General features: G+C 46.8%; 1 protein-coding gene across 18 annotated transcripts in view; it reads right to left on the bottom strand.

Annotated features, from left to right (window-relative positions):
• Positions 1-2,324: 2,324 nt before the first annotated feature.
• The window catches only part of Rnf216 (ring finger protein 216), a 129,636-nt gene continuing 118,813 nt past the window's right edge, over positions 2,325-13,147 (bottom strand). For 9 of the 18 annotated variants that reach the window (XM_042268311.2, XM_042268309.2, XM_042268310.2 and 6 more), the window contains 2 exons: positions 5,002-5,071; positions 2,325-4,457 (listed from right to left, as the gene is read on the bottom strand). In XM_042268311.2, the coding sequence (XP_042124245.1) occupies positions 4,141-4,457; positions 5,002-5,071 (387 nt within the window). In that variant the 3' untranslated portion in view covers positions 2,325-4,140. The remainder of the gene's footprint in view (positions 4,458-5,001; positions 5,072-13,147) is intronic. The other 9 variants (XM_076560806.1, XM_076560801.1, XM_076560807.1 and 6 more) reach the window with 1 other exon arrangement.

A 13,147-nucleotide genomic window follows, 5' to 3' on the forward strand; every position in this document is an offset into this window, starting at 1 on the left:
ACCTGGACTCTAGTCGCCTGGAGGACTCACTGGACAAATGTGACAGACATCCTAGGACTACCACAGCTGAGCTGTTTATTACCACTGACAGGGATAGGTTGAGCATGATGGGAAAGATGAAGCCTTCATCCCCATGGTTCTTCCAGTCAAGCAAAACAAACAGCCCCTGGCAGAGAAAGCAAATGGGAGGAACTGATGCATGATTAAATCCTATCTGATGAAGACTGAGACAGACCCCACCACTATGGGGACTGTCTTCCCAGGGGTCATGAGACTGAAGTGCTGGCACCACACCAGTCACAGCACTGAGGGCACCAAGCTTAAAAGCAGGTGAGTGGAGCCGGTGGCAGGAGGGTTTGGAGCTCAGTGGCCACCCTGAGAGGGAAACCCTTACTGGACCAAGGGGAAAGCAGCAAAGTACGTTGGCACATGGCCAAGGTAGGAGGAGTTCAAGTTCAGGATGCATAGGGAGACTATTTTGATTACCACCCTGCAAATGATAGGAAAGGAGAAAACTGAAGCATATATCAGCAAAGAACCACAAAAGATGTTATTCGGAAGGGGCTGGAGATGGCTCTGTCAGCAAAGGAAGGGCTTGTTTGCCACAGAAGTGTGAGGATTCAAGATCCATATAAAAAACTAAACCAAACCCTAGGCCAGGGGGCAGGCATGTGTAGCCCAGCACTAGCTGGGTGGAAATAGGATTCCTGGGGTCTGCTGGTTAGCCAGCTTAGCTAACTTGGTGAATTCTAGGTTCAGTGAGGTATCGAAAAAATAAGATTTACTTGATGGTATACACCTTTGCTTCCAGTCCTTCGGAGGCAGAGGCTGGCAGATCTCTGAGAGGTCAATCTACATAGTGAGTTCCAAGCCAGTTAGGGCCACATAGTGAAACCATCATTTCATAAAACACAATAAAAGATGGAGAACCTCCATAGGCACACTTGTGTACACACAACCCTGCACCCCTACAGATGCTATATAGGCCAGATGTGGTGTTATATGTCTGTAATCCTAGCACTTGGGGCACTAAGGTAGGGGTATTCTAAGTTTGAGGCCAGTCTGGGCTTTGTAGAGTTCAAGGCTAGCCTGAGCTACAAAGCTCTCTCCCCATGTTTGAGGGTGGTCCTTCTGGGATAGCATGTGACTCATTATGTACAGGGTGTTTACTGAATGTCTAGGTGTAATAGCAACAACACTGGAGTTCTCTGGATTTATTTTTACTAGGGTAATGTTTGAGAAACAAGGTAAATCCAGAAGGAAGTATCAGAGAACAAATCTGTAGGTCATGGTGGCACATGTCTTTATTTCCAGCATGGGAGAGGAAGAGGCAGGCAGATCGATTTGAGGTCAGCTTGGTCTACAGTGTGTTCTGGGCCAGGCAGGTCTACAGAGACCCTATCTTAAAACAACTCCTTTAGTGTACACAGTATCCAGGAAAGCATAAGTAGTGAGGAAGATTCTGGAAAAACTTGTGAAAATGAGGATCTGAAGCCTCAGCAGTGGGTATGAACCTCTAAGTAGGGGCATGGTGGGGTGGTGGGTAAGAGATGCCACTGTCACCAAGAAGGATGGGCAGCTTTTACTAATAGAACCAAGCTGCAGAGTCTCAGCTACCACAAACAATGTGTAACCTATACGGGTGCAGCTCTGGATGTCTGGGGACAACTAATGAAGTCTGTAGGCAATGACTGCTTTGGAACCTGGGGATATGGAGAAATTTTGTTCCTAAGTTGTACTTCAGCAAAATTTTTCTCAGATGTGAAACAAATGGCAGGCAAGGACAGTTTTCCTGGAGTGCTGTCTAGGCCCTCCTCTATTTGCAGGTCCCATTTCCTCTATGCCTAGGTCCTGGCTGAGTGTGGTGAAGGGGTATTTGTGGAGTACAGTAAGCGGTCAGAGTTCCTGTCTACTCAGCCAGCCAGGCCAGGAACTCCCATGCCAGACTCAGTGCTGTTCTGGTCTCTTCAGCTGGATAAGGGTAGCTCAGGATTTGAGGGCTACCCCCCCCCTCCCAATGCCACACTATAGGACTATAAGGTCTCCTGTGCTTTCTTCAAGGGGGTTCTACAACAACTTAGAACACATTCTGTGTCCTGGTTGGGCCTTGGTAGCTAAGACACTGAGTGTCTCCCCTGGCAGGTGAAAGAAGCATTTCTCCCTGCCCTACGCTGCTGCATTAAAAGTTCCATTTTCTTCCCACCCTATGCTGCTGCATTAGGAGTTCCACATTCTTCACTGGGAAATTGAGTATCAGTTGGTCCTGTTTGCACCTAAGCCTCCTGGGAACCTGTGATCTGAGTGGGGACAAATAGAACCAAAAGTAGAGTTCACAAACATTTATTTACATGGAATTCAAGTTACATATGATACAGTCTTTTTACAGTTTAAACAGACTTGGTTTCTCTATTTTTACTACCAAAAGGTAAAGAAAAACATTTAACCATCTACTTCATTTTTTCTTTTCCTTTTATACAAAGTGAGATCATGCATTTTTCTCTTAACTTTGAAATCTTTTGCTAAGTGCAAATACTAGATTCTCTCCAGTTTTAAGGCAAATACACAGGGAGTGGCTAGGCAGTTTCTCAGACCAGGAAGCAGCCTGGGTCCCAGAGATTAAGGTGCCAGCTGCCTGGGGATTCCTGCTGGTCCACCCCTTATCCCTCTGGCCATGCTGGCACATAGGTTCTGGGAGGGCCACTAAGGATGAGATGCCTTGATGGAGACAGGCAGTAGCAGCCATGTGTGGCCAAAGACAGACTGAATTTCAAATGACATGACCCTGGCCTCACCTATCCGAGGGCCAAGGCCTGGGTGGCATCTGTTCTTCCAGCAACCCCAAACTGCCAGGCTTCTCACCTGGCCTCTTGATGGAGTAACATGATGGGGGTACTGGGTAGAACCAGAACTGGGTGCCCAGTCCAGAGGCTCATGTGGCCTGGAGGGGCAGTGCCTGGAGTAACCACCCACCTGTGGGGCCCCTGGAGAAGGACAGGGAACACAAATACACTAGTAGTTAAGGTACTCGGAGGATCCTGTCATGCAGCACGTGGCCCATCTTTCCAAGGCACTGTCATTTAGACTAGTAGCACGTTCAGGTGACCCACAGCAGGGCTCCTCAAAGAGTTTTTCCTCCTTCCCAGAGACATCTTGCCACTTCCAAGTCTGTACACTCTGAATGTGGGGCACCCCACAGCAATGGGAGGACAAGGATAGCCAATACAACTGAGAAAAACATCTTCGGCCAGTCCTGCTCTGTAAACAGGCTGGAGGGATACAAAAACCTGGTCTGGACAGGAGGGGACACAGGCAGTGGGAGCATGGCAGGAGCGTTCTCATCTGACTTTAGGGAAGGCAGCTGTTCTCTCATCTTGGAGCTGGGGTCTCACCCTCTGCCTGCTTCCATTACTAATAAGGGAAACAGGTAGGCAGACAGGAGGGTTGCTGTGACAGTCACAGGCCATCTTCGGGCCCCTAGGGAAACCCAAAAACACCTTAGAGGAGATGCTGCTCATTCCAGGTTGGTGACAAGTGAAGTATCCCCCAGAAAAGGGGTAGCCAAGGAATAAGTGACAGCTTTGCAAAAAGGCCCTTTTGTCTGATGTCAAGTGTTGGGATGACTGGCTCTCAGCAGTTGCCAGCCAATGGGAAATATTTTCAACCTGACTTTCCAAGGATGGGGACAAACTTGAGTAGCCCACAAACAACTTAGCTCAAACTACATGAACAGGAGCAACTGCTCTGATAACAACAGAACAAAACTTGCGCCACAGACCAGTCTTGGAGGCCCTTGAACCTGAGTGGGCCTTGGGCAACAAGGCGGGAGAGCCCTGACCTGGGGATGGTAGGCTTTGGGCTTTCATTGTCTGCTGGGGAGGGAATATGGCACATGGTTAAAGTGGCTTCATGGTCAGGGCCACTGTACTGGATGCTAAGATGGCACAACCAAGGAGCTGCCCTAACACTGGCCCAGTGACAGTTGGCATCCAAGGGTATCAGACCTGAAGAATCAGTGACCTTGCAAAGGAAAGAGTAGGAGGACACCAGCCCATCCTCAAGAGGGAAGCAAAGACTCTACCCCTATTAAGAAAGTGAGACTGGGTCTTCCCACACTCAGTGTGCTGGACAGGGCTTTGGGTGTTAGAAGCGATGCCGTGGCTGGGGGCCAAAGTGCATGGGCAGGTTGTGCTCCAGGGGCACATGCACATGGCCAAACTCGTAGTTAACACGCACGTTGGGAAGAGGGGGTACATAGGGCGCGGGCACAGGACCCATGTTGATGGGGAAGTTGTTGAACACAGGACGCACAGGTGGCAGGGGGAAAGGTGGGTGTACAAAGGCGTAGGGCGGCATCTGTGGGTGCAGGTTCTGTGGGACAGGCCGTGGCAGGGCTTCCACCCGCTGGACTTTCTCGGCTGGCTTCTCCAGTGGGGGCCCGATGCGTTTAAAGGTGTTCTCTGCAAGGAAGCAAACATACAGAACTAACAGTATACTTCTGCCTATGACTAGGGCACTGCTTGTCACTTCTGACTACCAGGGCTTAGAAGCCTATAGGGACAACCTAGCATAGGAGGGCCACTTCTGACCCTCAGTATACTCTCCTCTGGGCCCAGAAATGGTGGTTCTCAAGAGTAGGCTGGATGCCAAATTCAAGACAAATGACACCCACTGCCTGTCAGAACAAGACGCCAAAGGGCAAATCTACACTTTCCCAGTGGTCACTCTCATAGCCCACAGAGGGTAGTATGTTGTTTACCATGTGAGATGTCCCTTCATAGCCTCAGGGACTTGCTATCATTTCTCAGTAACTTTCATAGTGGTGAGGCAGTCTCCTTAGTCAGGCTTCTATTTGCCTCCAGAGCTCAAACACTCTTGGGAATGTCCCATTATGAGGAACCTGTAGCTTTCATTGTGTTCTCATGGCTTGAGCAGTAAGTAATCCCTGAGGGATAGCTTCCATCCCACTCCCTAGCCCCATCTGTGCCTGGGAAGAACACTTGCCTCCATTCTTCCTTTTCTGTTCCTCTTCAGCCTCCTTTTGGATTTCCTCAATCAGCCTTTCATCATCTTCCTAGAATAAAAGCAACATCAAGGGGTGGGCCTGCAACACTGTGTAGTAAGGCCAAGGGGCAGAGGTTGGAGGCTGATTGTTGTTACTTTACCATCTTCCCCATTCATCTTCCTTCACCAGCTGGTTAGCCTTCTAATAAGGAGGCCTGGGGTTTTTTGAGTGGGATCTATGCCAGATGATGGTAGAAGGGCTAAAAGTCTTAGGCATTTCTGATCTCCATGCTGCAGCTCCAGGCACAGCAGGCCTTTGGACCCAACTCTCTGAACATAGGCAGGCCTGCTGAGTAGAAGCTGCCTGTGGCTCCTAGTGGTTGTACTGCAGCAGAGGTTGGATCTCAGTGGGACAGAAAGGAGAGAACAAGGCAGTAGGAGAACAAGTCATCCCTTGCTGGGAAAGGAACTAGAGGCACCTTGCAATTGTGAGTGACTGGGTTGTTGTGTCATGTATTGTTCTTGTATCTTCATGTGCTTAGCAGGAAACCTGGACTTTTGTCAGAACCATCATCCATGCTTGCTTCCTGTCAGGGGGCTAGGATCATCCCATTCTTGAGTAGCCTGCAAAGTGGCTCTCTAGTTTACAGAGGGACCAAAAGACTTCAGTTTTAAAAACCCTCACCAAGGGCTGGGTGTGGTAGCACATGCCTTTAATCTCTGCCCTTGGGAAGCATAGGCAGGAGGATCTCTGTGAGTTTGAGGCCAGCCTGATCTCCAGAGTGAGTTCTAGCCAAAGTTGCACAATGAGACTCTCTTTCATGAAACCAAAAGAAAATCGATGGTAGACATCTTTTCTGGTCAGCTGGAGGTCTCAAGCCACTGCCTGGCTTGCTGGCTCTTTTTCAGACAGGGTCCTACTCTGTAGTCTATGCTGATACCCAAGAAAGTTCTGAGGTAGAGTAGAGCCTGAAAGTGACAAAGACCACAGCTCTTGCTGCAGAAGTCTGTGCATCTACTTTGCAGGTGACTCAGGTCACAGCCAAGCAGTAATCAGTAACCTCACCACATGGCTATCATGTTCCCCAAGTCAGGATTTACATTAGACAGATTTGTACCATACACTGCTCTGTTGACTCACTATGCTTAATCCTACTGCTGAACCTCAGACTTAGAAGATAGAGTCACCTAGATGGCATGTGTCACTATGTAGCATATTCCTTTAAGTTGATAAAGAACTTTAGCATCTAGAGAGCTGTTGAAGTGGGTTCTGTGGCAACCTAGGTAACACCAGCAAATGCTCACATTCTCCAGGTCTCAATTGCCAAGTAACAGACTTGGTTGAAATGAAATGAAAGCAAATTAAGCTTTCCTTGACATGGAGAATTCAATTTTTTTTTTTTTGGCGGTGGTGGTGGAGGTGGGGTGGGATGGAGGTTGTCCCAAGACAGAGTTTCTCTGTGTAACAGCTCTGGCTTTCCTGAACTTACTTTGTAGACCAGGCTTGGAACTCAGGGAGATTTGCCTGCCTCTGTCTCCCAAGTGCTGGGATTAAAGGTGTGTGCTACCATGCCCCAATTTTTATTTAATATGTATGAGTGTTTTGCTTGCATGCATGTCTGTGTATCACATTTGTGCCTGAGGAGGTCAGAAGGGAGCATTAGGTTCCCCAAGAACTGGAGTTTATTGGATTGTGAGCTGCTATGTGGGTACTAGGAATTGAATCTACTAGGGTAGTTATCTCTAGCTCTCAGTGGCTATTTTTTTTTTTTTTTTTTTTGAGACAAGGTCTCATTTTGAAAGCCCCGGCTGGCCTTACACTCATGGCAACACACATGCTTCAACCTGAGTATTGAGATTTTAAGTATGAGCTACCGTACACAGTTCTGTGCAGCTTTACAGTTTGAGCAAGGTTTCCTGACTGACAGTAACACTTCATCCCTGAACACCTAAATGTGGTGCTGCCTGTACTTCCTAGGGAGACAGCTAAGGCTAATGAATAGGGAGGAGGAGGTATTATTATGTCTAGCCACTTCTGGAGTCACATGACTGCGCATGCGCTGTCAGCAGTCAGGCAAAATGCTTAGTCACTCCAGGCCTTACATCCTACATAATCCATGCATAGCGTGGTCACGTAATCGTGTCCTAGCTACGTAAACCCATGTATGTGCATGTGTGAGGTGACCTATAAAAGCAGGGTCTACCGGCTCCCTGCTCTTTCCCCCTCTCATCAGAAGTAGTGTGCACCTCCCCACCACCTTTCTTTTCGGTAGGACTACCAACCTCCACCCTTTCCTAATAAAAACTCTTATAGTGAGTTCTGGTGTACCTCGTGTTTTTTCATGCCTGGTAAATAACACCGACGAATAAATAAGAGAAGGAACTTAGAAATCATATTCCAAGCAAGGTGCTGGTGTTGCACGCCTCTCTTTAATCCTGGGACTGGGGAGGCAGAGGCAGGAGGATCTCTGAGTTGGAGGCCAACCCGGTCTACAAAGTGAGTCCCAGACAACCAGAACTACACAGAGAAACCCTTGAAAAACAACCAAAACAAAAAACAAAACAAAACAAAACAAACCAGGAAATCACACATTCCAAATCTGGTGTGATGTTACATGCCTAGAACCCCAGCACTTTGGAAATGGAAGTGGGATGATCAGAGTTCAGAGTCATCTTCAGCTACACAGCAAATCTGAGACCAACCTTGGCCACATGACATCCTGTTTAAAAACAACAACAACAACAACAAACCAACCCTCATTCATTCTTTCTTAGAGCACAAAACTTAGGTCCAGAGAAAGTAACTTGTTCACACTTGGTTGGGTGGAAGTTGACTAGAAAGAATGCCTTTTCTTTGTTTTGTTTTTCAATACAGGGTTTCTCTGTGTACCCCTGGCTGTCCTTGCACCCAGAGATGCACTGGTCTCTGCCTCCTGAAGGCTCAGATTAAAGGCATATGCCACCAGCACCTGGCAAGAATGCCTTTTTTAAAAGGGTTTATTGGGAAATGTTAGCATTTTTACTACTTTCTACAGAGAATTTTCCAGTTTCAAATAACTCTGGACTTTTGAATTATAACCTGTTTTTATGTTAAAAAAATTTTAAGTGGAAAATGCTGAAGGATCACTGAACTCGATGTTGTATTTACATATCTGTATCTGTGTAAAGTAATGATTATAAATGTTTGTTGAAAAAGGAGAAGTGCAAATGTGAATTTAACGAGTTATAGATTTAACTGTACACAAACTCCTTTGTTACAAATAAATATTTATGCTTATAAAAAAAAAAGAATGCCTTTTTTTAATCCCAGTGTCATTCAAATAATTTTCTTGAAGAAAATACACAGTTAAGAAATGCTGAAGGTCCCTTCGTCCTGAAGGTTTACAGAGCATAAGGGCAGGGTTATTCTCCCTCCCTCCCTCCCTTCCTCCCTTCCTCCCTCCCTTCCTCCCTCCCTCCCTCCCTCCCTCCGTGAACCCGTACGTATGCACTGTCATGCAAGGTATAGGAGAGGCGAGGACAGAAGCAGTGTGGTCTCCTATAGGACCAGCATACCTCAGCTGGCTCTTTACCATGCACTTTTTGCTATGAAAATTCAAGCAGTGAAGACTGGATGCCTCTTTCTTGGTTTTAATTAGCAAGAATAATATAGCTGGCCTTCCAGATCCATTAATTTAGCCAATTATGTGTGGAAAATAATTGGGAGAAAAAATGACATTTGTTGAGAACAAGGCAGAGCCTAAACATAGCACCTCTGACTTTGAAGCCATGGTTCTTCTGGTCAATTGCTTGTGCTCTGAAGGTGGGAATGTCTAGATAGAACCTTGTGTCTGTCACTGAGAATGGGTGGAACATAAGAGACACAGGAACTTTTCTGTCTAGATTTTAAGGTTCTAGGCTGCTTGTATGAGGAAACCTGCATGTTGATGTGTGCCTCATCACCTCTGGCTTCCTGAGGCAAGTCCCCAGTAATGGACTAATCCAATCTGAGTGCCGTTCCCCTCCATCTGCACAGCACTGGCAAGGGGTGATGGTAGTGAGCCAAGCTTTCTTGACAGAACTACAGCTTGTCACTTAAGAGTCCTTTCTGAGCACAGGAAGCAGCCACCCCAGCCTTTCTTCCCATTTCTTCGTTTTGATCATTCCCTGATGTGCCAAGTATCCTCATTGCCCTGAGTCTGTCTGGAAGTCTGGAGAAGCCCTTGTTGGTGCCTATGTCAGTCTTTGTTAACAAAATGATGGGGCTCAGCTATGATCTATGATGAATCATAGATTCATTGGGGCCAGACAGTTCGGATCTCAACTATGAGCTGGGCATGGGACACAGACCTATGATGCCCACCCTCAGATGGAGGAAGGTCTGTGAGTTCCTGGATAGCCTGGGTGGTTTAGCTACGGCCCATCTCAAAATAAAACAATAATAACAACAACACAAAACTGTGCAAAAAACAACTCTGAGCAAACATGGCATCAGCAGGCTTTTGCTGTGTTTAGCAACTTTAAAGGAATTTATTTATCTTGAGAGAGAGAGAGAGAGAGAGAGAGAGAGAGAGAGAGAGAGAGAGAGAGAGAGAGAGAGCGAGCGAGCACGCGAGCGAGAGCGCGCCACATGCAATCAGCATGTGTACTCTGGACACTCACTATTTCACTGATTGGAGGTCCCTCCCTACTAAGCAGTTTCCCTTCAGTTCACAGTCCATCAAGCTGACACAGGCTGGACTGATATACAGTTTTTATCTAGTATCTACTTTATCACAAGTGAAGAAAAATCAGTAATGTTAAAAAAAAGGGAAGACTTGGGTTTAGGGTTGATTCTGACTCTTTGGTCTGAAGACAGATGGGACATTGGAGGCACTACAGAGACATTCTAGGCCACCTGAGTGAGGGAAACTGGGGAAGGGCTTGCTGTGGGGCTGCTGGAAATGGGAACAATAGGAGGAAAGAGGATGACAAGCCAGTCCTCCAGCTCTTTTGGCTGAGTCACTTACAGGAAGCTGGAGCCTGCCTGGCTACAGTTACAGGGTTAAGTAGTGGATGTGACTATAACACCTGCAATTTTGGGGGCTTCAGACCCAGGTTTGGTGGTCTAACCCTAACCCCCACCCAGGTAGAGGGATCTTCAATTGAGGAATTACCTCCATCAGACCTGTCACAGGCAAGTCTGTGGTAAATTTAATAATTCCTAATTACTTCAGAGAAAATTAAGGCACACTGAAGTTCTATGTAGGCAGTCCCACCTTACAGCTTTGAACACTTGGCCACACAAACCATGGTTTCCAAGCCAGAGGTCTACTTCATTCAGGTTCTGTCTTGCTCTGAACAAATGTTATTTCCCCTGCTCCCGAATACTTTTAGTTCATGGTTGGTTGAGTTATTGGCTATAGAAGGCCAAGGTATTAGTACATACAGGCTAGAGATGATGGTTCAGTTACTAAGCACACAAACTTCTCTTACAGAGGAGCTGAGTTTGGTTCCCAGTACCCACAGTGGGTGGGAAAGACAGGGAGGGGCTCACAACCACCTAGTAACTCCAGATCCATTATATCTGACATCTCTGTGGGCACCTGCACGTATGTACACAAACGCATACAAAATAAAAAAATAACAAAAAGGGGCTGGAGAGATGGCTCAGTGACTTAAAAGCACTAGCTGCCCTTATAGAGAACCTACTCCTAGCACCCACATGGTAGCTTACACATCTGTAACTCTGGTTCCAGAGGATCCAATGCTCTCTTCTGATCTCAGTGGACAGCAAACACACATGTGTTACACACACATACATACATACAAAATAAAAGTAAATCTTAAAAAAAATCAGGATGAGGTGGTGTACACCTTTAAATGCAGACACGGCTAGACTAGCAAAAGTTTCAGGTCAGCTAGGGATATACAGCGACACCCCATCATAAGAAATCTTTAGGCTGGGTGGCGGCGGCGGCGGCGCGGCGGCGCACGCCTTTAATCCCAGCACTTGGGAGGCAGAGGCAGGTGGATCTCTGTGAATTCGAGGCCAGCCTGGGCTACAGAGTGAGTTCCGGGAATACGCGCAAAGCTACAGAGAAATCCTGTCTAAAAAAAAAAAAAAAAAAAAAGAAAAGAAATCTTTAAAATAGTATCATATATATTTGCTGAGCCCTTCAAGAGAGGGTTTCTCTGTGTAGTTTGGTGTCTGTCCTGGATCTCTGTAGAATAGGCTGGCCTCGAACTCAGAGATCCACCTGACTGCCTCCTGAGTGCTGGGATTAAAGGCGTGTGCCATTTTCACCTGGCTAGCGGTACATGTTTTAATCCCAGTACTTGGGAAACAGAGGCAGGAGGAACTCTATAATTTTGAGGCCAGTCTGGTCTACATAGTGAGTTCTAGGCTGGCCAAGGTCACACAATGGGTCCTTTCTGAAAAAAGCATATATTCATTAAAGCAGACATGCCTACAGGTCAATTCCTCAAATGAGGGTCCAAGTGTGTTAGGTTGACAACCAAGATCAGCTATCACAGAGTCCCTTCATTTCCTTGGCACAACAGTTTCTGAAAGAACAGGTTGGGGAGTGGGGTTAGAGCTAGACCCCCAGTCTGGGTCTAGAGCCCCAAGTTTAGGTCTTCTAGTAGGTATTGTTTAAAGTAATACACATAGCTATTGAGAATGGATAGTAGAGCTCAATAGCAGAATGTTGCATGGCATGAGCATGACCCTAGGTTTAATCTCCAGCTCTGAAAACACAAACAAGACCCAACAAATCAGCAAAGCAAACAAAAACCCTTAAACAAACAAGCAGAAACAATCAACTAACCATCTACTGGTAATTTCTTACCAGAAGCAACTCCTAGGTACATTTTGGTATATTTCCAATGTTTTTTTCTGACTCGACTTTAATTCCTGAGATTGCACACTGGATGGCTGCTCTGCACCTCCCACTTTGCACCATGGCTCATGTTCACACATTGGGACTGGTAGGGTATAGCCAAGAGGGCACTGAAGCCGGAGATCCAGAGACATGCTGAGAGTCAGCCCAAGAAAGAGTATGGTGGGGATAGGGAAGGAGGTCTAGACTTACAGACCCCAGTGCTCTATAGGACTTCAGGCTATCTTGAGATCCATCTACACCTGCCTGCCTTGGCCAGGGGCAACTGTGGAGAAGAGTCCTTTAGTGTTCTCTTCTGGCTCTTCCTGGGCCCTGGGCTGTAGAAGGCTGCTAAAGGCCTGAACTGAGTTTTTCTCTGTGTCCTTTTTTGACTCACCCCGATCTTAGCAGGCGTAGATGTGTATCTATAGAGTTCTTTTCTGAAGAGCAGGGCCACTTGATAGGAAGCAGTGGATAGTGGTCAGTGTTGAAGCTGTCCCAAGACAAACAAAGTCTCAAAGGAAAAAGGGTAAGGACATACCAGGCTGTCATGGAAGTGATCATGAAGTGCCTCTTTGACACCTACAGTTACTCTTAAGAAGCAAGCCCTTACATCACCTAAATTCAGTGAGAATGGAGAAGGAAATATATGAAGCACCCCACCGTGGACCAGGGCATCCCAACTGCAGGGTCAAGGACAAAAGATGAAGGTTTAATGTGGAGCCTCACACCCAACAGATCCTGGGAAGAGTGCTTTCAATAAAGACCCTTAAGAAGGATGGGAGAGGTTTTATTTTCCACCCTTGAAATCTTTGAACTCAGGACACAAAAGGCCCTGGTAAAACTTGTTTCACATGCAAGGCTCCTAGACGGATGGGCGGGGAGAAGAGCTGGGCACAGAGTTTGAGGAAGAAAGCAGGGACCCAGCTGTTCTAGAAACTCACAGGAAGTGAGGTAGAAATCACCAGACAAGTTTTCATTAAGAGTGCAAAGACCTTTGCTTGTCCCTCAACCACAAGTGCCACAGCTGTCCTCACAGCGAGGTCTGGACAAAGAAACTGCAGAAGAGAAACTCCAAGTGGAGTGAAGACAGAGGCTGTCTTTGTAGGTCAGCTACTAATAGGCACTAACAGTCACAGCTTATGGATCCCAAGATGGATGCTTGAGCACTTGGCACAGAGCTGTTCCTGCTAAGGTCTTCTAAGACCCGATGAGCTCAAATCCAAATCTGATTTTTTATTACTTGCTTGCCTGCTGGCCAGGATCATGTGACCACGGGTGACTTGATTTAGCTTTCTCTCCCTCTA

Source organism: Peromyscus maniculatus, chromosome 23 (assembly GCF_049852395.1).
Source record: "Peromyscus maniculatus bairdii isolate BWxNUB_F1_BW_parent chromosome 23, HU_Pman_BW_mat_3.1, whole genome shotgun sequence".
Classification (NCBI taxonomy): domain Eukaryota; kingdom Metazoa; phylum Chordata; class Mammalia; order Rodentia; family Cricetidae; genus Peromyscus; species Peromyscus maniculatus.